This window comes from Paroedura picta, chromosome 7 (assembly GCF_049243985.1).
Source record: "Paroedura picta isolate Pp20150507F chromosome 7, Ppicta_v3.0, whole genome shotgun sequence".
NCBI classification, from domain to species: domain Eukaryota; kingdom Metazoa; phylum Chordata; class Lepidosauria; order Squamata; family Gekkonidae; genus Paroedura; species Paroedura picta.
In genome coordinates this window covers 7,197,855-7,224,495 of record NC_135375.1, presented here as the reverse complement: position 1 = coordinate 7,224,495, position 26,641 = coordinate 7,197,855, and the positions used below count along the sequence as shown (strand labels likewise).

The following is a 26,641-nucleotide window of genomic DNA, read 5'->3' as shown; positions in this document are numbered from 1 at the left end:
AGGAGTCTCAAAGCAGCTTACAATTGCCTTTCCTTCTTCTCCCCACAACGGACCGAAGCCTGGAAAGATAATACAGGGACCAGAACTTCCTCCTGCTCAAAGCAAAGGGATAGATTTCGCCACCTTGTCTCCTGAGGTTACAAGGGATGACAATGTGGCATGACATGAATCCCCTGTGAGATGCCTCTTTGGTCCAATCCATGCACAGAAGAAACACTGGACAGGAGAGGCCGGGGCAGAAAGATGGTCACGCACAAAGCTGACTTACACCGAAATAGAATCTTGGTCTATCTATGGCCTACCCAAACTGGCAGCAGCTGAAGCAGAAGTCTTGAACATCCCCTCCTGCCTGATCTTTTCAACTGGAGATGCCGGGGATTGAACCGGGGACCTTCTGCGTGCAAAGCAGAGGCTCTTACACTGACCCACAGCCCCTCCCCAAGAACAGCGCTGCAATTCCCCAAGCCGCAACCCCCTTGTAACCAGTCAAGGTGTTTAAATAAGCAACAGAGGTGCAGCGGGAAGGAGGGAGTGCATCAAGTTTAGCAAGGAGGCCCAAGTTCAAAGACTTTGCCAAGGATCCAACGGACCTATCAGCAGTCACCAGAAAACCGTCCTTTCTGGCATGTACATGGATGCAGGGGCTGCCTGAAAGCCATCGTAACAGAATGAGGAATGACTGGAAGTTATTGGAATTTTAAAACCCCATCAGCAGCCGGCTGGCCAAAGGCGCTCCAAGGCAGGTGAGCGTGAGCCCTGCGGATGGACGGCGGAGCTCACAGGGGCCACGGCCTCGCCTGGGAATGGAAGTTGTGCAGCGTTACAATTCAGCGGCTTCCAGCGATCGCCCAACCCTTCTGTGCCGACAGCCGCTTTGAGGTTTAATCCCACTGAGCCGGCATTAGGGCAAAATGTCAGGCTTGGCGCGGGCCCGGCTAATCCCGGTTTCTGCCACCGATCCGCCTTTGTTCTCTGAGGCATCCAATTTCTCCAGGGCGGCTCGAGCCGGAGAATTAAGACCCCAAAAAGTCCTGCTTCAAAAGCGTTTCTCGCCTTTGATAAATTTAAACACTTAAGCATTATTTTAATGCGGGTCTCTCCTTGATGTTAGTTTAGGAGTTCATAAAATTTTCAAGACGTGTGTTATTTACCCCGTAGCCCTTGACCGTGTCGTCCACGTTTAACAAGTTTCTAAATACATATATTATTTAACTGATGCCGCCATTACGCACGAGCGCATAAATATTCAGAGACTTTTTAATAAGCTCCGCTTTTATCCATTGGGCTGCTGGGAAACTTTGGCTAGTGGGAAGCCAAGATGCTCACCACGGGGACCGAACCTTCAAAGACCAGAGCAGAGCCGAACGGACCAGTCTCCCTTTCTGCTTCGCCTACAACCACTAAGTTTTTTAAAGTTAAAGTTAGACTCTTCCAGCAAAGGAAACCGGGAGGGCCAAGGGGCACTGGCCAGAGTGCTATGCCACTAGAAGGGGAGCAAGATCGAAAGATGTGGCTACAGCTATGACACGGGATTGCCAAGAGTCAGACAAGAGTGAATGGCTCACATCGCCATCGTTTCATTACGATTTTCCAATTGCCGATATTTATTCATTACATTTTTGTGGCGCCCACCCTTGCGGCTCAGGGCAGTTCACAGATAATTCGGTTATGTGTCTAATTTATTTATTTATTAGATTTATTCCTCGCCTCTCCCCAGAGGCCCGAGGTGAGTTACAGACATAAAACCCCAATAAAAATATACAATAAAACATATAAAACGTATCATACATAAATCCCCAGACAACAGAACAAGATGTGGTAAAAACTCAGGTCATATCTACTCTACACCCCTTGGTAACCCACTCGAGGGGGAGGGAGGACAGAGGGCGTCAGATGGAGTACGCTACTGCCCCTGAAATGTGGCATTTACTCCTTCACTTGTGGAATAATGCAGCCTACGTGGTGATTGCGTTATTGTTTTGATGGGGTTTGGCATGTGTTTCGGATTTGGTTTTAATCGTTCTAATGATTTGGGGATGGCTTTAATGGTTGCTGGGGGGTAAACGGTAATGACTGGGGAAGGCACTGTCAAACCACCCCGTATTGAGTCTGCCATGAAAACGCTGGAGGGCGTCACCCCAAGGGTCAGGCATGACCCAGTGCTGGCACACGGGATACCTTTACCTTTTTTAATGGTTTTTAAGATCAGAATACACAAAGCTGCCTTTGGTCCCTCAAAGTGAGGATTGTCTGCTCAGACTGGCAGCGGCTCTCCAGGCACAGATCTTTCACATCGCCTACTATCTACCTACTATGAGCCAGCTTGCTAGGAGGGGTAGTATAGAAATTTAACTCATAATTTAAAAAAAAATCCCTGGGATTGAACCCGAGACCTGCTGCATGCCGACCACATGCTCTGCCAGTGAGCTGCAGCCCCTCTGATTTTATTCCGTGTGTTTTTAATCTGTTCAAGAAACCACAGGGTCTCATAAAACCCTGGTTGAGAAAGCCTGTTACAAACCTTTCAAGGATCACGTAATCGCAGTAAAAGTGCTAAAAAAAAAAGAAGAAGCAGTAGCAGCAGCAGTAATCGTTATGGAAGAAAAAGTAGAAGAAGTGCTAATTTTATTTGCACCCCTCTTTTTACTATGTGAAGAGATAGGAGAGGGGGAGAGAATCGTCACCCAGGTCACCCAGCTGGCTGCATGTGGAGGAGTGGGGAATCAAAACCGGTTCTCCAGATCAGAGGCTGCCGCTCTTAACCACGACACCAAACTGGCTAAGAAGACACCATCATGCAACTAAAGACTAAGGAGAGACCAACCATGCCACTGAGGTAAAGCCCAGCCCAAGCACACCTGTAGTAAATATTAAGTATTCAATAGCAAATATCACATTCTGCACCTGGCTCCAGTGTTTCTCTGCTGCACTGAGGACAAAGTCCATTCCAGGGTGGACGATCACGGAGGTGGACACGTGGAGCTGCCCTCTAGTGCAGGGGTAGTCAACCTGTGGTCCTCCAGATGTCCATGGACTACAATTCCCATGAGCCCCTGCCAGCATTTGCTGGGAATTCGTGGGAATTGTACTCCATGAACATCTGGAGGACCACAGGTTGACTACCCGTGCTCTAGTGAATCAGACCCATGCTCCTTCCAGGTCAGTGTTGTCTACGCAGACTGGGAATTGGGTGGAGGTCTTTCACATCCCCCACTACCTGGTCATTTAAGCAGAGGTCTCACGGATTGACCTGAGGCCTTCTGCCTGCCAAGGAGATGCTCTACCACTGATCTGTGGCCCCTCCATAGTGGCGCATTAGAGTTTCGGGTTTTGTATTACACCGTTTTGCTTTTAATGACTTGCTGTGCCTAACTCTGAGCGCATTCCGCACAAATGCAACACAACACAACGTCCAGTGTACAGACCTCCCCCACCAAACACCATTTGGGCATCTTGTGAGATCTGTCTCCCCCTCCCAGCCACTGAAAGAACGCCAGGTTTCCTACAAAGATCGGCAAAGAGCCCCGGCAGCCTAGAGACAGATGGTGTGTTGAGAGGTGTTCGCTTGTTCCATTACCTCTGGCAGACGGGTTCAACACCGTCCCTGCAAAGGCAAACATGACAGCAATTACCGAGCGGGACGGACAAAAGAGCCCAACCACGGTGGGGCACGAACTCCGCTGTGGATTGTTTGCAGTCTTGATTAAAACACGGCCGGCTTCAATTACCCTCCCGTCTGTCATTGAGTCCACAAAAACCGTCCAAGTCCATGGAGAAAAACTGGAAGCTGCTGGCTTGGTGTGATGGTTAAGAGCGGCAGCCTCTATTCTGGAGAGCCAGGTTCGATTCCTCGCTCCTCTTCCACATGCCATCAGCTGGGCCCGTCGCAGTTCTCCCCGAGCTCTCTCAGCCTCATCTCCCTCACAGGGTGACTGATGTAGAGAGAGGGCGATCGTAAGGCACTTTGGGACTCCTTTGGTTCGTAAAAAGGGGGGGTACCATTAAAAAAAAAACAGCTCCTCTTCTTCCAAGACAGAACTTGGCTTCTGAAGGGCCTTGCCACTCATCTCCTTGCTGTGGCCACGAAAAACAGCCTCTTTCTTCAGACCCACGCAGCCATCGTCTCTTTTGCTACGCAGGCTCTCACCCCGGAATACCAGAATACCAGAAAACAGTTAAGCGGCACAGTATGCCCCCAGGGGGTTCAACAAGCTGAGCCCACAGGACTCTCTTGGGGGACCAAATTTCAAACAGCCGCACCGCGAGACTGGCCAACCCATGCCGATGGGCCCAGCTCGATTTACGTCCAGACCATTCCCTCCTCCTGCAGGGCAACCGTCTGCTTCTCAGAGTTCACCCAGCTGATGTCTCAAGGCAGATGCTGCGTTTTTACAAAAGGAAAAGTCACAGCCTGCTTGTCGTGGTGACCGACCCCGAAATCACTGGATGTGCATATCCTGCAATTCATGGATACTGATGAAGAGGGTCCAATGAGGATCCGGGAGACCCAGGTTTGAGCCCCCGCTCTTCCATGGAAATGTCTGGGTGACCTTGGGCCAGCCACACACTCTTAGCCTAGCCCACCTCACGGGATTGGTGTGCGGATAAGAGAGAAGAAGCCACTATGGGTCCCCATTGGGGAGAGTCTCTGGGTATAAGCAAACTGAATGTCATCAAGAAGATGACAAACCCCCCCTCCCCCCGTTACCACTGTTTCTTTCCTGACATTTATCAGCTGCTGTTCTTCGTTACAGAGCAGCTTACGGTATAAATCAGATGAATAAAAGTACATGAAATCAAACTTTTAACGCCACGCTTTAAGACGGCTTGAATCAAACACAGCCGCGAACGGAACTGTCTCCGCTACAGCTCAGCGTCTTTACTTTGCCGAAGCAACAGAGTTGGAGGCTCCTTCTGGGATTGGAGATCCAGGCCTGGGTCGATGCAGAAGACCGCAGGAAGCTGCCTTCAGCTGAATCAGATCATCGGTGGATGATCAGCGATGCCAGCATTGTCTGCTCAGACTGGAAGCTGCTCTCCAGGGGTTCAGGCTGAGGTCCCCCTATCTCAGGGGTGCGCAAACTGCGGCCCTCCAGATGTCCCTGGACTGCAATTCCCATGAGCCCCTGCCAGCGAATGCTGGCAGGGGCTCGTGGGAATTGTAGTCCAGGGACATCTGGAGGGCCACAGTTTGCCCAACCCTGCCCTATCTGATATTTTTAACTGGAGGTGCCAGGGATTGAAATACGAAGAAAAACTAATATTCCGTACGCTACCATTTCGGACACAAATGCAGGTTTTGCAAAATTATCAGGGAGAACAGAGGGCGGGGACCCTCACGTGTCTCTCCAGTGCTCATTTTCAGCACGCAGCTATCTGATACAGAGTCAGACCTCCCGTCTCTAGAGGGCTGCATTGTGCATTCAAGCTGGTGGCTGGCAGGGAAAGGTTCCCGACTTTTGTGACTTGACGCCCTCCCTGGAGCGGCGGAGGGACTGACCCCGAGACCAGCATTCCGGGCACGCTCCCCCTTTCCGGCGCGGCGGACCCTCCCCACAGCTCCACCTCCCCACCGAACGCTCTTGAAGTTTTTATCCCTTCCTCTGCGGAACGGGAAGCATTTGTATTCCGGCTTGATAAGTCATTTATACAGTTCCTCGGCCACGGAGCCGACTTGCGAGAGATCTGAAATTAACTGATCGGAGGTACATGAAGGATTCCGAATCACTCGTGGAGGATGGGTAAGTATTCCCGTAGTTAAAATTATATTGTTTTAAATTATGTCCTTGTTTTACGTTCCTAGTTTTTATAGGGTTTTATGTAGTGTAAAATCGCATGTATTAACCTTCTGCCATCTTCGCCAGGCTTCTCCCGGAAGAAATATTTATGCTTGAAGAATCTCTCGCCGATAAAGGCAAAAAACAAAAGCCCAAAGGGATACAGTTCCCTTCACTACAGCTCCGCGGTGCTCATTAGCAATCATGGGAGCTACGTGTGCAGAAAGGCGCCGAAGGAAAAGAACACCCCCACAAGCCTACGTTCCACCTCAAACCCCTAAGCAGATGCAGCCTCAAAACTCAGAACGTCACCAAGCTAGACAGAAGAACCAGGCACCAAATTCAATAAGTCTGTGCAAAACTCTTGACTCTGTCAAAGGAAGCATCAAATCCAGGACCCCTGTCCTTATGCGGCATCCTGTGTGCCATGTTCTATGCTCATCATGTGCCCCAGCCTCTTCCCGATGCACGTTTGTGGATGGGTCTTTAATGCAACATATAACTGTGTAGAGAGCCTCTTGTGGCGCAGAGTGGTAAGGCAGCCGCCTGAAAGCTTTGCCCATGAGGCTGGGAGTTCGATCCCAGCAGCCGGCTCAAGGTCGACTCAGCCTTCCATCCTTCCGAGGTCGGTCAAATGAGTACCCAGCTTGCTGGGGGGTAAACGGTAATGCCTGGGGAAGGCACTGGCAAACCACCCCGTATTGAGTCTGCCATGAAAACGCTGGAGGGCGTCACCCCAAGGGTCAGACATGACTTGGTGCTTGCACTGGGGATACCTTTACCTTTATAACTGAGTAGACAGACACCTAAAATTCCAGTGACGAAAATCTAGAAGACAGAAGAGGGACAAGTCTTGTCTAGCATTTCTCGCTCCCTGAAGGAAACGTGGCATTCCGCTGGAGGGGGTGGAAAGTGTTGTCAGGCGGCAACAGACCCTGGGCTTATGGGCTTTCCGGCCTACAGATGTTCAAAGGCGGCTCGACGTTGCCTTACTCTGAAAGCCGGGCAGGGCCTGTAAGACGGAGCTGCCAGGCTTCTGGTTGAGGCTGGGGAGGAAGCGCTGTCCTGGGGAATAAATAACCTACAATCCGGAGGTCCCGCCTAGTAGAAGATCTATCTGGTTGCGCCAGAGCACGGAGGCAGCTAGGATAGGCGATCCACGGACTGGCGTAGGGGAGGAATGGGGCTCCGCCATCTGATGGAAATTTTAGATTGTTTTTTGTATTTTACTGGGGATTAACTGAAAGGGTTTTTATGGCAACTGTGTTTTATTTTTTTTAATCTGATATAAGCAGCCCTGGGTTGACCATGTCGGGAGGGGCAGGTTGTGAATTAAAATGTAAATAAATAATCAAGGCACGCTGAACTTCCTTGGTGGCCTCCTGTCCAAATGTTAATCAGGGGAGACCCTGCTGAGTTTCCAAGATTAGATGAGATCCAACCATCCATGTCAAGGCAAGGGACAGTCATCGGTGATTAGCCACTGCCTGCATCTGCGGATCCACCCTGGCCAACCGCACAACTTGCAAGATCTAACAAGATGAGGCTAGCTTGAGCCATCCAGCACAAGGTGAACAAGCACAGATGGTTGGCCATTGCCTGCCTCTATGTAGCCATCCTGGGCTTTCTTTTTGGTGTCCCCTCCAAGCACTAAGCAGGGACGACCCTGCTAAGCTTCCAAGGGCTAACAAGAATGGACTTACCTGGTTGATCCAGGCCACAACAGTGTTCCCCTACGCAACGGGAAATATTGTGGCTGAGGCTTTTTCAGAAAGTATAAACATTACTATTTAAATGTATCTTGATGCAACAGAGCCGAGAGAGCCATTTCTGAGTTTCTGGCTCCCATAGACCAGAGACGGACCCTGTTCTACCACCTCTCTCTGGCCTCATAATATGCCCAAAGAAAACTGGGTCGCTCGGTACCTTTGCAAAACTAAACTAATGACACTTCAGAAGCCCAGCCCCCAGCCCATGTTCTTACCAAGGACACAAGTGGCAGCACAGTACAGTGAGATGCTACAAGCCCTAGACCAGGGGTAGTCAAACTGCGGCCCTCCAGATGTCCATGAACTACAATTCCCAGGAGCCCCTGCCAGCGAACGCTGGCAGGGGCTCATGGGAATTGTAGTCCATGGACATCTGGAGGGCCACAGTTTGACTACCCCTGCCCTAGACAGACACTACATCACTTGTGGGAAAGGAAGCCCTGCACATTGGCAATCACAGGGTCACAGAGGCATGGTGATACGCAATCCCGCCTTCTATTGCTCAACCGGGCTTATCAAGGAGTGTCCTCGGTTCTCAAATGACCCATGTCCCTGGTTTGGGTCTTGCTCCTATGGCTCTGAGCCTCGGGCCTGCGTCCGTTTCCTTCCGGACCCACCTGTTCAAAGCCACGTAGAACTCTTATTTTTATTTCAAATCCTGCGGCTGAATCCTCCCAAATTCGAAACAAGAGCATTTGCCAGAGACATTTCAAAAATCGTAATGGGTGTAAGTCAGGGGTCCCCAACGTGGTTCCTGTGGGCACCATAGCACTCGGCCAATACCCAACCTGGAGCCTGCTGAGTGTTCTCAGGAAGTGGGCAGGGCCAGGTGGGGATCCTTCCCAGCACAGCTTTCGATTGGCCACTGGCTGTGGACATGAAAGCAACAGCGCTTCTACAGCAGCTGCGCTCACAGTGTTGACGGCAATCTCTCTCACGCTCTTCTTTCCCAAGGTTGTTGGGTTTTTTGTACATTCCCCCGCTTCTCCCCTGCGTCTGGATTTGCCCTGTGTGTGTGACTCCGCCTCCCGTGGCAGCCATTTTGAGCTGGAATGCCAAAGGTGTCCACAGGCTCAAAAAAGATTGGGGACCCCTAGTAGAATTAACATCCCACCCATTTCGCTGTAGCCTGAGCTCAGCAAATTCCTGGTGGGCTGAATCAGAATCACACAGAGCTGGGAGAGACCACTGAAGGCCATCCAGTCCAGCCCTCCCCACCTTGTTGGGGACTTAAAAATCACACGATCCTGATAGGGGCTCATCCAATCTCCTCCTAAAAACGTCCCACGAAGGCGACTCCACCACCCTCCGAGGCAGCATAATCCATTTGCGAACAAAGCCCTCACCACCCGAAAATGTCTCTTAATATTTAAGTGGAGCCTCCTTTCTTGTAATCTGAACCCTTTGCTCCTAGTCCTTGTCTCTACAGCGGCAGTAAACAAGTCGGCCCCCTCCTCAACCAGCAGTCAAAAACCCTTCACGATTCCACAATCACCTAAAAAGTCCCCCAAACCCACAGGACGTTATCCCAGGACTTCCCCACCCACCCGGGACAGGTATGCGGCCAGGTCCGAGCATCCAGGTGCAAACCCAGAGGAGGACGTGGGTCTGCCACGGCATTATTGAAACAAGATGAGGAGAGGAAGGTGGGAGGGGGGCTGTCTATATTTTACAAACGCACCGATTCCACGCCGTTGTATTTAAGTTGACAAATATCTATTTCGCGGTGAAGCAACATTCTGGGAACAGCTGGGTGGCAGTTTCCAGCTCAAATGAGCCGGAAGCGCACGCTGGCAAGTCACCTCCGATCGCTCCTGAATGGCAGCGCATGGAGATTTATGCCCCGCCATAAATTAGGACAATTATTTCTCTCTGGTTTGCTTTTCACTCCAGACAGAGAATTCGGGGCTCGACTCTCCCCCTTTCGAAGAGAAAAACGGGGGGAGGAAAAAAGGATATCTTCCCTTTCTTTGACGATGAGCTCGTTCTGCTCCTCCAGTTGTCGGATCTTCTTCTCGAAGGACTCCTGCTCGGCTCTGAGACGCTCCTCCGTCACTTCTTTCTCTTCGCTCACCCTGAAAGCGGGGAAAGAACAGGCTGGAGTCAGACCAAGGGCAGAATGGGCTTCCTCACCCTCCCCTTGCTCCTCTACAACTCTAACTTGTGGGCTAAGGCAGGGGTAGTCAACCTGTGGTCCTCCAGATGTCCATGGCCTACAATTCCCTTGAGCCCCTGCCAGCGAACGCTGGCAGGGGCTCATGGGAATTGTAGTCCATGGACATCTGGAGGACCACAGGTTGACTACTCCTGGGCTAAGGGATGGAGTTGCTTTCTAGCATGGGGTGTGAAAGGGGGCCCCAAAACACAAACATTCAGTAGCAGTTTAAGTCTCTGCCGTCCGGTCTGATTGGGCTTCCCAGCGCCCCTCCACTCCAGCCTGGTGTGATAAATACTATTGTGTTTATTATTTATTATTATTATTAATTACATTTATATACTGCCAACTCCTAGCATACCGGCTCGTGGCAGTTTACATCCAATAAAACAGCATTAAATATCATAAAACCCCATAAAAACATCAAAATCACATAAATTACATACATCAACACCCCAAAATACACAAATCGATGGCGGCCAAAACAATAACTCCTCAGCGACTCGCTGTCTTGCCAGCCGTCACTCTTATATGAGATGTAAATAGAGGGAACAGATCACCCCAATGAACCCAGGCATGGACTAGCATCCAGCCAAGTAAAGTTCTTCCAATATCAACATCACATCCCCTGAAACTGCAATAAGCCCTAAACGGGAAAACTAAAATTACATTTTTTTAAAAACTCTAAAAAAAGAGAGAGAGAGAGATACTGACAACGTACTTGTATTCCTGCTACAGAGCTAGAACATATTTAGAGAGGAAAAATGACATGAGAGGTAGTGTTCTGTCCCCACTACACTGGTTCTTTTATACAAACTGCCGCTCCATTTGGCTGCTTTTAATGTTTGAAGGTAAACATTTTTACATAATGTTTTTATATCTGTTATCGTACACCACCCCGTGCCAGGCTGGAATAAACATCAAATCAGTCAATAATCATAAATCGACAAGTATCTGTAACCATTAGTGCCTTTAATATTTCTGAAAAGGCACTAAAGGCAGAGCGCTGTCCAGGTCGGTATCCGGACACCGCTTCTGCCAGCATGGGCCAATCCAGGAGGGCCCACAGTGCCTGTCCCTAGGAGCTGGCAGCAAGGCACAATGGCTGCTATCCGCGAGACCCTCCCTAGCAGTGGGGCGATGTGGACCACGCTGCCTTGCTCAGCCTCTCAGTCCACTAGGCCAATGGCGGCAGCACCAAGCCAGAGGGGACATTCAAGCGCCACCACCTGCCCGCTACCGGTGACGGTGTCCAGGTGGCAGCCAAGGGGAGGACCGCCTGCCACAAGGTCAACACGTGCTCGCTGCCACGCCTGGCCCGCCAGTCCATTATGCTGCAGGCGGTGCCCAGCCAGCCATGCAGCTGCAGATGAGCCCCAGCAGTGGCAGCAGAATGTGGGCAGCAGCAGCAACAACATGGCGGCGGGGCCCAGGCTGACCGGCCAGAGCCCCAAGACCGCTGCGTTCTTGCCCCGCCACCTGCGCTGGGCTACAGTTAAGGAGGACACTCCGTACCTCCTGGAGCTGGCAGCCCCAGGTGCCCACCACCGCCCACCTCCAGCCCATTCCCCTGCTAGGGCCTGCTGCATTTGCAGATGCAGCGTACTTTTTTATTAATATAACAATACATTTTAAAAGTCTTCCACTGTGCCCAGCCACAGTCTCTGCCGTGCACATCGACGCTGATGCTTCTCTTGCCCGTTAGGCAACAGAGAGACTTGAAGGCCCGATGCGTCCCAGAGGCGGGGGGGGGAGAGACGGGGGACGGACAGCGGCCCTCGTGAAGAAGATAAGCTGCCACAGATACAATTACCCACAGGTGACCAAAACGACGGCCAAGAAAATGGATACACACGCTTTGTCAGATTATGTCGGATTTATGTCAAGGCCTGCTCAAGACCGGGTGGAGATTACCGTGTGCTTGCGTGCTTTGTGGCTCCTGGCGGAAATGCCAGAAATGATTTCTGAGTCTGTCGGGAAAGAAATCTCACAGAGCTGAACTAAAACTCTGGCTCAGTCGTGGCGTCCCTTCTCAGACTTCTTGGAGCCCCTCCTCTTCCCGCGGCCCCCGCCCGGCCTTCTTGCTGGGTTTAGCACTCATAATTCCGCAGCACTAAGGGCTCTTTTTGAGGCAGGAACAGGATACGGATAACTCTTCTTCATGAAAACACAAGAGCCCTGCTGGATCAGGCCAGCTGCTCAGCTTCCAGCCTCACGTGGCAGTCAACAGGTTCCTCTGGACGGCCAACAACAGGGCATTGAGGCCAAATCCTTCAGAAGAGCCCTGCTGGGTCAGACCAGACCAGTGATCCATCTAGCCCAGCCTCCTGTCTCACAGAGGGGCCAACCAACTCATCTGGAGAGACAACAACAGGGCAGAGAGCCCGAGGCCTTCCTAAGGACATCAGAAGAGCCCTGCTGGGTCAGACCAGGGGTCCATCTAGTCCAGACTCCTGTCTCACAGAGGGGCCAACCAGTTCCTCTGCAGGGCCAACAACAGGGCAGAGAGCTTCATAAGAACATCAGAGGAGCCCTGCTGGGTCAGACCAGTGGTCCATCTAGTCCAGCATCCTGTCTCACACAGTTGCCAACCAGTTCCTACGGAGGGCCAACAACAGGGCATGGAGGCTGAGAGGGTCCTCCTACGTTGTCTCCTGGCACTGGGATACTGAGGCTGACTGCATCTGAACATGGAGGTTCGCTTCAGTCACCACAGCCCCAGATAGACATCTCTTCCCTTTTAAAGCAGTCTATGCCTGTGGTCATCACTACATCCTCTGGCAGAAAACGCCACGTTCCAAACAAAACTGTGTAAAAATCCATCTCCTTTTGTCTGTTCTGAGCCTACTGCCCGTCAGATTCATTGGATGCCCTTGAGGTCTGGCATTTGGGAAGAAGGTGAAAAAAGGTTGTTGTCAGCAGTCTCTATCCAGTGCACACTTTATGACCCCCCTATCGCTTTTCCCCTTAGGAGCCTCGGTTTTAAACTGAAAAGTCCCAAACTCTTCAGCCCTTCCCCCCTAGGGACGGTGCTCCAACCCCTTAATCCTCTTGGTCGCCTGAAGGCACGCCAACCGGTTAAGGGCAAAAAATTGCCATGTTGTACATCAGAAGAGCCCTGCCGGACCTGACTGGTTGTCCATCGAGTCCAGCATCCTGTCTCACCCATCAGTTACTCTGGAAGGCCCGCAAACAGACAGTAGAAGCCACAGATGGACAGACCTCTCCGCAATGTATAGCCCTCCTTTAAAGCTGTCGATGCCAGGCCATAAACCAAATTTATTTATTTATAATTCCAGTTCTATGACCGCCCCTCTCAGCATAGCCGTCTCGGGGCGGTTTACCACAATTTGATGCAACAGTTACATTTAATAAACGATAAAAACAATCTAAGTTTCAAACTCAAAGCAACTTGTTCCAAGCCTCTCTAGTCCGAAACCTTTAACTGGAGAGGAGATGCTGGGGATTGAACCTGGGACGCTCTGCATGCCAAGCAGATGCTCTCCCCCTGAGCCATGACCCACACCCCTTGGCAGCAATAGGCACTGGGGGGCAAAACCAGCCAGCCAGCAACTAATACTTGATGGCAGAAAGGGTGGGAAGGCTCGGGGCTCGGCTAAAGCAGTTCAGTGCGCCGTGGGGGGAAACCAGAGGAGAAGGAGCTTGCACACGGACGGACTCTGCCTTGCTGCAGCTTCAGCAGCTCAGACTTTTGCTCAAAGTCTAGAATGGAACCTCCATGCAAATCCGAATACTTCAGGATGCCCCTTTTGGAGCAGGCCACAGCTCTTTGTGTGGTGCTTGATGGTGTTTCAAAAGCATCTTTTAGGCTACCTTAGAGCAGGGGCAGTCAACCTGTGGTCCTCCAGATGTTCATGGACTACAATTCCCATGGGAATTGTAATCCACGAACATCTGGAGGACCACAGGTTGACTACCCCTGGTTGTGAGGCTCATGGGAATTGTAGTCCACTAACATCTGGAGGACCACAGGTTGACTACCCCTGGTTGTGAGGCTCATGGGAATTGTAGTCCACTAACATCTGGAGGACCACAGGTTGACTACCCCTGGTTGTGAGGCTCGTGGGAATTGTAGTCCACTAACATCTGGAGGACCACAGGTTGACTACCCCTGGTTGTGAGGCTCGTGAGAATTGTAGTCCACTAACATCTGGAGGACCACAGGTTGACTACCCCTGGTTGTGAGGCTCATGGGAATTGTAGTCCACTAACATCTGGAGGACCACAGGTTGACTACCCCTGGTTGTGAGGCTCGTGGGAATTGTAGTCCACTAACATCTGGAGGACCACAGGTTGACTACCCCTGGTTGTGAGGCTCGTGGGAATTGTAGTCCACTAACATCTGGAGGACCACAGGTTGACTACCCCTGGTTGTGAGGCTCATGGGAATTGTAGTCCACTAACATCTGGAGGACCACAGGTTGACTACCCCTGGTTGTGAGGCTCGTGGGAATTGTAGTCCACTAACATCTGGAGGACCACAGGTTGACTACCCCTGGTTGTGAGGCTCGTGGGAATTGTAGTCCACTAACATCTGGAGGACCACAGGTTGACTACCCCTGGTTGTGAGGCTCGTGGGAATTGTAGTCCACTAACATCTGGAGGACCACAGGTTGACTACCCCTGGTTGTGAGGCTCATGGGAATTGTAGTCCACTAACATTGGAGGAACACAGGTTGACTACCACTGCCTTAGAGGACGGCGTGGGGGAACTAGAGGGGCGCCAAGTTCACAGGCTGCCACCTGGCAAGTAAAACCGCCTAGGGCCTGCCCTGAATGGATCCCCAGATCCAATAAATTTGGACTTGTGGGACACCCAACCGAGATGAGACTCGTTCCGGCTCGTTAACAGTGGCAGCTTTCCCATGTACAAAATCACACACTTCCAATCCCCTCAGCAAGTGGATTTTCACTGGGGGAAAGATGGCGAAAACCATTTGCGAGCGGTTGCTGAACTGGATGGAAAACGGCGTTTATTTAGCACACGTCAAACTCTCTTAGTGGCGTTAATTGGCTGGAAGGGAGATGCGCGGGGCGTTTCCCCAGCTTGGTGCCTGAGCGCTTCCTTGGCGGGGGAATCTCAGAAGCAGGCGGAGTGCAGATGCAAGCAGGGCGCAAGGACCACTGAATGCTGCCGCTTCTGTAGATTGCTGCTGATTTACAAAACGGACTGATTGCCCCCCTAAGGGAACGGCCTGTTTTGAGCATTTACAGAAGCTCTCTGGCTGCCTGCGGAGCAGGTCTTCCCACCTCCTGCAGAAGTGATAGCTACAGTTAGGGGAGGGGGAGGCAAGGGAAGAGTACAATTAACTCATTCCAGCTCCTAAGAAGAGCCTGACCGAAACAGAACAAGGGCCATCTCTTGTGGCTGTTCTGTTCCGACAGCTAGATTCCAGTCCGGTGTCAATGCTCTCCTGGTCAGACATCTACTATGGTAGCGATCCCCAACCTGTGGGCTGCGGACCACATGTGGTCTGTTGACTAATTGGAGGTGGGCCGCGAAGGACGCCTTCTCTCCCCCCCCCCCCCCGGCCCTTTACAACACACTTTGGGTGTCCTTGTCTCCCATCACTCCCAGATGGGACTCTCGTTGCAGAGAAACAAGCTCAGGGTTCCCATTGATTTGTCATTGTCATGAGTTAAAATTTCCACGAAAATAAAATGTTCCTTATGTTCACTGTTGTGGCGTGTCTGTATCTTATTTTTAAGGGATGTTTAAACATGACCATAGCGATCAGAGAGCGTTAGGGCAGTGGTTGAGAGTAGAGGAGTAAACTACCCCCACACACACACACACACTGGGCCTCAGTAAAATTGTCAAGCGTTGAGTGGTCCCCGGTGATAAAAAGGTTGGGGACCACTGTACTATGGCATATTTTAAAGGGGAGGTAGACAAGGAAGGGCCTTTTCTTGCCCTCTGGAAGTGCTAGAAATACAGGGAGGCAGCCTGCAACGAGCAAAAACAAGTGGGAATTACACGGCTCGATCCCTTCATCCCTTCCTGCGCAACCCCAACTGGAAGCGTAGCTTCCTTTAGCAGGTTTGCAATCTCTGTGTTACGGCCATGAGCTTCACAGGGGTACGCACCTAGACACAGGAACCCATGCGCCTGTGAACAGACTCATCAAGGACACCCTCACGCGACTTACTCCAACTGACCTTCTAATTTTGACCTTGCTCTCTCAGCCAAGGCGCTCAGGGCAACATACACGGGCTTCTCATCCTTATTGGGTTTTCACAACGATCCTGCAAGGAGGACCAGAAGCAATGGAGGGATGGACCAGAACCAATGGGATGAAATTAATTGAAAAGAAATTCCATCTAAACATCCAGAAGAAGTTCCTGACAGTGAGAGCGGTTTCTCAGTGGAACAAGCTTCCTCGGGAGGTGGTGGGTTCTCCATCTTTAGAGATTTTTAAACAGTGGCTGGAGAGCCATCGGGACAGAGAGGCTGATTCTGCGAAGGTTCAAGGGGGTGGCAGGTTACAATAGATGAGCGAGAGGGATGTTAGTGTCCTGCTTAGTGCAGGGGGTCGGACTAGATGACCCAGGAGGTCCCTTCCAACTCTATGATTCTATATAAAGCACCACGAATCAGGATGTCCGGGAGTGGTGGTTAAGAAATATAATAAGAAACCTAAAAGCAGCCCCCGTTATGAAATGCACAACCCCCCCCCCAAAAAAAAAATCGGGAAGGAACCTGCCCGCCAGCCCCAGTTTTAAACAGCCCAAACCTTTCCACCTTTTCCAAATGGAGAGGAAAATTACGGCAAGTTTTAAAAGAGGGAATGAGGTGAGAGGAAGTAAAGCTTAACTTCCCCTATTAGGCTGTAGAGAGCTTTTTAATTATGCCCATTAAAAATATGATGAGGTTTAAAAAATAAAAAAAGAGAACTAAGTATCAGAGAGCGTTACGCTGATTTTACCTTTCGGAATTAATGTTGCTGCAACGCTCTTTTTCTTCCCTGAAAAAAGTTCGAGGGAAATATCAAGCCAGGGGCTGCGGTGGCCGGGCAGGGAGGCGAGGAAATCACAGCATCGAAGACTTAAAGAGAGGTGAACCCCAGGCCCCGATGCCTCGTGCTGGATTCAAAACATTTCAGCCTTTAATGGACCCACACAGTTCCCATTTTATTTCTGTCGCCCAGAGGTGGGCTCCTAAATAGTTGGGAGAAATTAGCTTTTAAAGAGACACAACACAGGAGGGGTATCTCCACCACTGCTTAGGGGATTGTTCCCTTCGAGGACACTGGCAAAAAAGAAGGATGCTTGGCCAGAAAGGTTCTTATTCATAGAATCATAAGAGTTGGAAGGGATCTCCTGGGTCAGCTAGTCCAACCCCCTGCACTATGCAGGACACTCACAACCCTATCGCTCATCTACTGTCACCTGCCATCCCTTTGCCTTCACAGAATCAGCCTCTCTGTCAGATGGCTACCCAGTCTGCTTTAAAATCTGCTTAAAAATCTCTAAAGATGGAGACCCCACCACCTCCCGAGGAAGCCTGTTCCACTGAGAAACCGCTCTCACTGTCAGGAACTTCTTCCAGATGTTTAGACGGAATTTCTTTTGAATTAATTTCATCCCATTCGTTCTGGTCCGTCCCTCTGGGGCAAGAGACAACAACTCTGCTCCATCCTCCATATGGCACCCTTTTAAATACTTGGTTATCAGATCCCCTCTCAGTTGTCTCCTCTCCAGGCTAAACAGACCAAGCTCCCCCAACCTTTCCTCATGCATGTTGGTCTCTGCCCTAACCCTTCACAAAATATTTTGGTGGGTAGCCATCTTGGTCTGAAGCGACAGAACAAACTATGCATCCAGGGCCTCCTGTAAGGCCTATGGAGCTTCATTCAGATGCACACACATGAAAGCTCATACCTTGAATGGCCTTCAAGGTCCCCCTGGACTCAAACGTTGTTCTCTTTCAAACAAGACTTCGCCTTGCTTAGGTTATTTGCACATCCACCAACAGCACCAACCGAACGTTTCTCAAAAGAAATAATTTTTCACGCGGCAGACCTGCATTGCTGGCAATTTGGATTTAGAACAAAGCTGGGCACTTTTAAGACCAACAAAGTTGAATTTGGGATATAAGCTTTCGTGTCCAGGCACACAAAAGCTTATAAGCCAGAATTAAAATTTGTTGGTGCCACTGGACTTTGTGAAGGGCTGACCAGACTGTGGTTCTCCAAATGGCCGGGGACTACAATTCCCATGAGCCCCTCATGCTCATAGCAACTGTAGTCCATGGACATCTCGAGAGCCACAGCTTGACCATTCCTGTTCTGGCTGCTTAAGACCTGAATCTGGCTTCATAGTTTTGGATTTAAGCACCTAAATTGTTGCTTTGGTTCTATTTAGCTGTTTGGGTTATTTTAACCGTTACACAGAATTGTTCAAGAAGATACGGATTTCAAAATGGGAAATCTGATTCCATTTAGTCTCTTGCAACGGAGGTCGCCATGATTTAAAATCAACCCACTCCAGTCGGCTTTTCGGCCATGCCCAGAATCTAATGCGCAGCCGGGGAACAGGGTCCCTTCGGATTACCTAAGGACAAAGCAATGCCATTCTTAAAGGGTACCTCTCAAGCCCTTTAAGTACCTGCTTTTAAACACACAGCAAAACCCAAACCCACAACCCCGGTTTCCCCTTCACCCAGGCACGAAACCTAAAATATAACCCAGGAAAGAACATTGTTCTTTCTGCTAATAAAACACAGAATGAAAAATCACAGGAGGGAGGGAAAGCGCCTTGGCCGCCCTCTAGTGGCACAAATGCCAGACCGGCTATGCCGGCCGGAGAGCAGGTCCAGCTAAGAAGTCTCTGCCAGATGCCACAGGAAATCCGGAGAGGAGGCTCTGCTTAAGTGACGTAATGGACAATGAAAAGAAGAATGTGGCACCGAATTGCAGCAGACTCATGGCGCTGCTATCCACAGGGTGCTCTGGGCAAGAGGAGAGGGGGACATGCGTCAGCGGAAGAACATCTGCTCAGCAAGCAGAAGGTCCCAGGTTCAATCCCTGGCCTCTCCAGTTGGTCTCCATCCCCTTCCTTCCCAAGACCTTCTGAGAACATGCAAATTCTGAGCAGAGATTAAAGTGCTGAAAAATGGGGCCAAGCAAAGTCCGGCTGGATGGCAGGGAGCTAGAGAAGGGTGGCTTCCTCCAGACCAGCCTTTCTTAGCTGTTTGACCCCAAAATGTTCTTCATCAGGCTTCGAGAACCCCCAGAAGTGGCGCGATCGTGCAGAAAATTGGCCGGGGGAGGGGGCAGGGTTGGCATATACGTTCACAGCATCTGATAAATGTTTAGCAAACTTTTAAAATGTATAAAAAAATAAATAATTCCCACCCCATTTGGGACAACCTTCCAGGGCTGTCGAGAAACCCCAGGGTTTCACGAAACTCTGGGTGAGAAAAGCCTGCTCCAGATGCTGGACTTACGACATGGTTCCCGTCTTCCTTAGTCCTTCTACAGATTCTGGCTCATTTATTCTCAGCAGGACTCAGGGCAGATTACACGGAACAAAACTACATGAACGCATGAGGCTGCCCTTATAGTCAATCACACACCCTGATCCACCACAGTCAGGACGGCCGACTCTGACAGTGACCCTCCGGGGTCTCAGGCAAGGAATGGTCTTTCACGTCCCCTGCTTTCAACTAGAGACCCCAGGGGTTGGATCTGGGACCTCCCGCATGCCCAGTAGATGCTCTTCCACTGGGCCGCGCAGTTAAATAGCAGGAGACATGCAACAAGCAGTAAGAACCTCTTGTGGCGCAGAGTGGTAAGGCAGCTACATGCTCTCTCAAGCTCTGCCCATGAGGCTGGGAGTTCAATCCCAGAAGCCGGCTCAAGGCAGACTCAGCCTTCCATCCTTCTGAGGTCGGTAAAATAAGTACCCAGCTTGCTGGGGGGTAAACGGTCATGACTGGGGAAGGCACTGGCAAACCACCCCGTATTGAGTCTGCCATGAAAACGCTAGAGGGCGTCACCCCAAGGGTCAGACATGACCCGGTGCTGGCACAGCTTTACCTTTACCTATGCAACAAGCAATGCCATGGGGCTAGGATAGCAAAAATCAGGAACAACACACAGAAGCATATCATGTGATCAAGCTTCATATGTCAAAGTTTTCTTTGCCAAACCCATGGTGTGTTTTCAGCACCAAAAGCTGAGATTCTCTGGTGTTGTGGTTAAGAGCGTCAACTTCTAATTGGGCGAGCAGGGCTCGATTCCCCCCTCCTCCTCCACATGCAGCCTGCTGGGTGACCTTGGGTGAATCACAGTCCTGTCAGCGCTGTTCTCACAGAGCAGCTCTGTCAGAGCTCTCTGAGCCTCACCTATCTCATAGGGTGCTTTGTTGTGGGGAGAGGAAAGGAAGGCGATTGTGAGCTGCTTTGAGATTCCTTCAGGTAGAGAAAAGTGGGGCAGAAAAACCAGCTCTTCTTCTCCTTCCTCTGCATGTACCCAAGACAGCTGCACTTAGAGCCAGTCTTACATAATGGAAAAAGTGGGGACGAGGCCCCTGAGCAAGGCAGGTTCGAATCCACACTTCTACCACGAAAGCTCCCCCGTAGCCTTCGGCCTGTCAAGCCCTCTCTGCCTAGCCCAGCACACAGGACTGTTGTAAGCGACAGGGAGACCGACGTGAAGAGGCTTGCAGTTCCACACGGAAAGAAAAGCGAGGTAAGCAGTCTATGCACGACTGCTAGCCATGGAGTATGCAGGAAACTTCTACATTGGGAGGCACTAAGCCTGTGAATCCCGGAGCCAGGAGCCAACATCAGGGGAAGGCCTCTCTGCCCTACAGAGGAACTGGCTGGCCCCTGGGTGAGATGGGAGGCTGGACTGGATGGAGCCCTGGTCTGACCCAGCAGGGCTCTTCTGAGGGTCTTATGAAGGTCTTGGCCTCTCTGCCCTGTGGCTGGCCCTCCAGAGCAACTGGTTGGCCACTATATGAGAGAGGCTGGGGGGCTACAGAAGGATCACTGGTCTGATCCAGCAAGGCACTTATGAGGTTCTTATGCAGGCCTCGGCCTTTCTGCCCTGTTGTTGGCCCTGCAGAGGAACTGGCTGGCCCCTATGTGAGACAGGAGGGTGGACTAGATGGACCCTCCCTGGCCTGACCCAGCAGGGCTCTTCTGAGGGTCTTCTCAGGGGAAGGCCTCGGCCTCTCTGCCCTGTGGCTGGCCCTGCAGAGGAACTGGCTGGCCCCTGGGTGAGACGGGAGGCTGGACTGGAGGGACCCTCCCTGGCCTGACCCAGCAGGGCTCTTCTGAGGGTCTTCTCAGGGGAAGGCCTCGGCCTTTCTGCCCTGTTGTTGGCCCTGCAGAGGAACTGGCTGGCCCCTATGTGAGACAGGAGGGTGGACTAGATGGACCCTCCCTGGCCTGACCCAGCAGGGCTCTTCTGAGGTTCCTATCAGGGGAAGGCCTCGGCCTCTCTGCCTTGTGGCTGGCCCCTGAGTGAGTCGGGAGAATGGACTAGATGGACCACTGGTCTGATTCAGCAGGGCTCTTCTGAGGTTCCTATCAGGGGAAGGCCTCAGCATCTCTGGCCTCTGTGTGTCCAGAGGATCTGGCTGGCCGTTGGGTGAGACAGGCGGCTGCATTAGGTAGGCCGCTGGTCTGATCCAGCAGGGCACTTCTGATGTTCTTCAGGTACTGGCACGGGAACCACGCAACAGGCCCTAAGGAACCCCATGTGGACAAGTGTTCCAAGAAGCCACTGGCAGTACGTGGTGAAGAGCTGGCAACCTCCCGCTTCCACCCCGCCCTGGCAATACCGGCGCCAGCCAAGAAGAGCAATCACAGACTTTTAATAAACAGGAACGCTTCAACTTCATAACGCACTAATTGGATGGAGGCTCTTGCCCTAAGCCTGATGCATTATCCAGCGGAGTTTATCCTCACCTTGCGAGCTCCTTAATTAAGTTTGCGATGCGCCTCTTGTCTTCGGGACATAAATCCTTTAGAGAGGCACTCTTCCTTCCTCCTTTGTCGGAGACCTGAAAAATTAAAACCGGCATTTTAAAAAGCCGCATTAACATGGAACGAGCGTTCCTGAATTGACAATAAAAGTATTTCAAGCACCAAAGCCTGCATGTTCAGCCTCAGGTGACTCAAGAATGGGAGAAAATGCAAGATTCTGAACAATGAAGAATCAGCCAGCAAGGCAATTTCTCAGGTTGCATGCCCCGGGATTCTGCATTAACTTGTCTTTCTGAAGATTATAGCTCTCGCTCTCTTTTATCACACCTCCAAGTAGCTCTGGTGGCTACACTTTTGGGCTCCGCACAACAACCCTTTGAGGTAGGTGAGGCCGGATGGAGAATTGAATCCAGGCCTCCCCAGTTATTCCCCTGCCCCATACTCCCTTCTCTGCCCTAGGTCCAGGGAAACAAGAGATATGGGATGTGACATACCAAGGTCCTTCAGTCTCTGGATTTAAGGTGAGCATAGCCCTGATCTCAGAAGCTAAGCAGTATTAGCCCTGCTGAGGACTTGGATGTGAGGCAACCTCTCCCCCAGCAGGAAGACCAGGGCTGCTAGGCAGAGGCAGGCAAAGGTAAAAACAGCGGGCTTTCCTCCAAAGCCCAGCTCAGTTGGATGCAACCTGCCTGTGCTTTCCACCACTACAGGTGTGACACAAGTGCCAAAATCTTCACAGCAGCCGCTGGTCACATGGGCCACCCACTCCACCCCACCCCACCCCACCCCCCTTCATAATTATGCTGATACTTTGAATCAAACTCTAGAGCAGCCATTCTCAATGGGGGTGGGGGTGGGGGGCTGGCCCATCTGAAGGGGGCCACAGATGGAAAAATGCAAGAAGGGAGCCCAAAGGGTTCACGGGGGTGGGGGCTGGTCACTAAACCAATGAAATACCCTTTTGGTCATGTAAGACATCATCAGTTTCTAGAAAGCTCGACCTTGGTCAAGGGAAAGAAAGAGACTCAGGCCCTGACCGAATCACCAAACTGCTACAGGCCTCAGCCTCTCTGCCCTGCTGTTGGACCTCCAGAGGAACTGGTTGGCTACTGACCCAGCAGGGCTCTTCTGAGGTCTTTAATACTCGCCACCTAAGGCCCTTTGATCTGGAGAAGCAACTGATAAATTAGAAGCTGACAGTCCACAGGTATCGATAAAGGCGAATTGCACAAAGTATTCAAATATTGTGGAGGCAACTGAGATATTCAGACGTCGCTGGGAGGGCAACCAAAATTAATGGCCAGGTTGGAAGGCAGGTAGCCAACTGACGGTGTTTTGTGGCGAATTCCCTTGGGGTACAATGAGCAGATTTGTCTGGAACTGCCCGAAAGAATCCCAAATACAGATCTTCCCTCAAATCAGGGCAATCCCCAACCCTCCGACTCTAAAAAGCGGGCTAAATAAAAAGTGAGATGCAGCCAAAGTGTCAAAACAGTGTGAAGGCATTCAATTAGGGGGGGGGAGAGAACACACTCCAAGTCTTTCCAGATTTATCGACTCCGTGAAATCACGTTTCAACATGAATATTAACTTATGCAGATAATTTCCACTGGAATGAGCTGTCAGTAGCGATAAAAGCAGGGGGAAGACAGCTCTTTACGAGGCGCTACCACCTCACCAACGCCAAACTTTGTGCCGCTGCTGCACTTTTCCAATTAAAAGAACCCGAAATTGTCTCTGTGCAAACCGTGGGCTGTGCGAACCACGGAACCCAGCAGTGTCTGTCATTCCACGGGGCAGATGGGGGGGGGGGGCGCTCAGGCCGAGTTACGCAAAACTCAGACGTGTGTGCATGTCCCCGCCATGGCAGTCCAAAGATGAATTTTATTTCAGCCGCAGTTTATGCCCTGTACATCTTCACGGACAACGATACGGTCAACACCGCTGTGAAATTACTCTGGGTTGAAAATGCATTCCCCTCGAGAGCTGGCTGCTTCTACCCAATCGGGAAACGGCACGATGCGGAACAGTTTGCGAAGAAAGCAAAGGAAGGGCCTGTCCCGCTTGCACGAACCACGAGTGTGCCTTCACAAAGACAGTTTCAGAGAGTAGCCCTGCTGGCCTGCAGGAGAAACACTCAATTGGAGTCCAGGAGCACCATAGGGACCACGGAGATTTTCAGAGTATAATTGGGAATTATCTCAGGGTCATTCCACCGCTGACCAACAAGTGGCAGAATAGGAGTTGGGTTTTATACCCCGCTTTTCACTACACAAAGGAGTCTCAAAGCAGCTTCCCTTCCTCTGCCCACAACAGACACCCTGGGAGGGAGGTGGGGCTGAGAGAGCTCTGACAGTGTCCTGCCTGCTCCAGCTGCAACTCCAGCCGAGCGCCCAAGAGGGCACTCCGGAGGCCGTAGCTAACCCAGGTATGCTGGCCGGTCCAAGCACTCTCCTGGCACAGCCTGGAGATCCTGCTGGTCCACCCGATCCTCTCCGTGAAACCCCAGGACGAGTCCCCATCCAGCCCAGAGGACTCACCGGAGCAGCAGTGAAGGTGCGGCACACGAATCTGACAGCTGTCAGAAGATCAGAAGGGCTGTCAGTCTAGATGGGGCCCACCTGCAGCAATTCCTCAGATGAGGATCAGGCTCAGCTGCAAGTCCCCTGGCTGAAGGCTAACCCACCCAACCTTCGTGTGCTGAAGACAAGGCTTGAGGGAAGCCCTTTGTGGGTGCAACACATGCGTTTCCCTGCCTGTCTTTCCCAGACGCCTCCGTGTTTCAGTTCGCTACAACTCGGCTCTACTGTCATCTGGCTCCTGACTTCAGCTTAGCTTCTGACTTTGTCTGGCTCCTGACCCTTGGCTTCAGACTCTGCTCTGGTTTGGCTTTTGACTCTTTCTCTCTCTGGCTCGCGACTCTGGCCCAGCTTTGACTTCACTCCCTGCCCCACCGGCTATGTGAACTGTGTCCCCTGGCTCCTGGACTGGACTCTGGACTTTGTGTTGCCACCTGACTTGGTCTCAGCCCCCCAGCTGAGTAGGTACGGCCCAGTTGGGCAGCACAGACAGGACCGCTTGGTCAGAACAGCACTATCAGGGCTGTGCCTGCCCCAAGGCCACCAAGCAGGCTGCATGTGGAGGAGGAACAGGGGATCAAACCCAGTTCTCCATATTAGAGGCTGCCGCTCATAACCAGGACATTAAGCTGGCTCTCAGAAGAGAAGCTTCAAAGGGCAATTACAAGGGGAGATTGCTGGGCCTGAGTTCATTTACAAGTTCAGAACAATGGATCCCCCCGCCCAAAGGCTAAATAGGGTCATACCAATCCTCTCTCCCTAAAGGTAAAGGTATCCCCTGTGCAAGCACTGTGTCATGTCTGACCCTTGGGGTGACGCCCTCTAGCGTTTTCATGGCAGACTCAATACAGGGTGGTTTGCCTGTGCCTTCCCCAGTCATTACCGTTTACCCCCCAGCAAGCAAGCTGGGTACTCATTTGACCGACCTCGGTAGGATGGAAGGCTGAGTCAACCTTGAGCCAGCAGCTGGGATCGAACTCCCAGCCTCATGGTGAGACAGCAGGTGGACTGCTTTACCACCCTGAGCCACAAGAGGCTCCTCCTCTCTCCCTACAGATGCTAATTTTCTGCCCCCCCCTGCGAATTTTCTGCTAATTTTCTGCGTTTTCTGGCAGGGGCTCATGGGAATTGTAGTCCATGAACATCTGGAGGACCACAGGTTGACTACCCCTGCTCTACAACACTCCCTACCACCTCCCAATTGGGATACAAAGACTCAGAGCTCCCAGCTTTCACCTTCCAGAGCTTAAACCTCCCCCCCCCCCCCATAAAAAACCGTGTTGGTCTCTACAGTGCTACTGGGTTTGAATTTAGCTACTCTACTGCAGACCGACATGGCTGCCCTCTGAAACTGGGGGTCCCCAACACGACAACCATGACACCATAGCCCCCCGTAACACCTTTCTTGGGGGCCACCAAGCTGACTGCAGTCCTTCCCATGGATCACGGGGATGTGAGGCCCAGCCCTGCCGGGGAAACATGCCCCTTTTGCAGATATTCCTTTCAAAGAAATTTTCAAAAGCCAACCGAATTATTATTTTATGCCGCCTTTGAAATGGAGAGTGGCCGTCACTCTGCGATGAGTGATATCCTTCCCGACCCAAGGCGTAGGAGCCCAGCCCCCATTCAAACCTTTTGATTTGTGTTTAATTCAGACTTCAGTCAAAGCACTTTGGGTTTCCAGCAGGAGGTCGCATCTGTTCAACTTTCCCTTCGCTTTTCAAAGGCCATGCCAAGGGAACTGCTCTCTTTGTGCATTCTCACCCGTCACATGCGCTCTCCTGCCGCATGTCACAAAAAGACAGAGTGAGCCACATCAGTCCAGGATTTGGGGACAGGGAAGTTCACGGACATGAACCCTGCTGTCATTTCAGCTGGTGTCCGAGGGCCTCTTTCAGGTGGGTACCCTGTATGCAGCCAAAAGAAATGCTTCTTGGACAGCCAGAAAGCAAGCACTCCCCATCAGAAAAGCCCCTTGATTGTATCTGTCCAACAACGGCCTTTTTGTAGGATTGACAATCCCAGGATGTGAAAGTCCTGGAAATCTGGAAGGAGCAGTGCCTTTGCAGGGGAGAATCCAGCAAGAGATTTCACCTAGAACCGATGGCATACCAATAGTGTTTCACAAGCATGGGAGAAGCTTGATCTCATCTCAGAAGCTAAGCAGGGTCAACACATAAGACCCCTGCTGGAACAGATAAGCAGCTCATCTAGTCTAGCATCCCAACTCACAGTGGCCAACCAGTTCCTCCGGAGGGCCAACCACAGGGCAGAGAGACTGAGACCTTCATAAGAACACGAGAAGAGCCCTGCTGGATCAGACCAGTGAGGGTCCATCTAGTACAACCTCCTTTCCCACACAGTGGCCAACCAGTTCCATTGGACAGCCAACAACAGGGCAG

General features: G+C 51.4%; 1 protein-coding gene across 2 annotated transcripts in view; it reads right to left on the bottom strand.

The window, feature by feature from the left end:
- Window positions 1-8,710: 8,710 nt before the first annotated feature.
- KIAA1328 (KIAA1328 ortholog) overlaps window positions 8,711-26,641 on the bottom strand; it is a 28,128-nt gene continuing 10,197 nt past the window's right edge. Inside the window, exons 3-4 of one of the 2 annotated variants that reach the window (XM_077346697.1) lie at window positions 21,643-21,737; window positions 8,711-9,621 (exon numbers count right to left, since the gene is read on the bottom strand). In XM_077346697.1, coding sequence (XP_077202812.1) covers window positions 9,345-9,621; window positions 21,643-21,737 — 372 coding nt within the window. In that variant the 3' untranslated portion in view covers window positions 8,711-9,344. The remainder of the gene's footprint in view (window positions 9,622-21,642; window positions 21,738-26,641) is intronic. The other variant, XM_077346696.1, reaches the window with a different exon arrangement.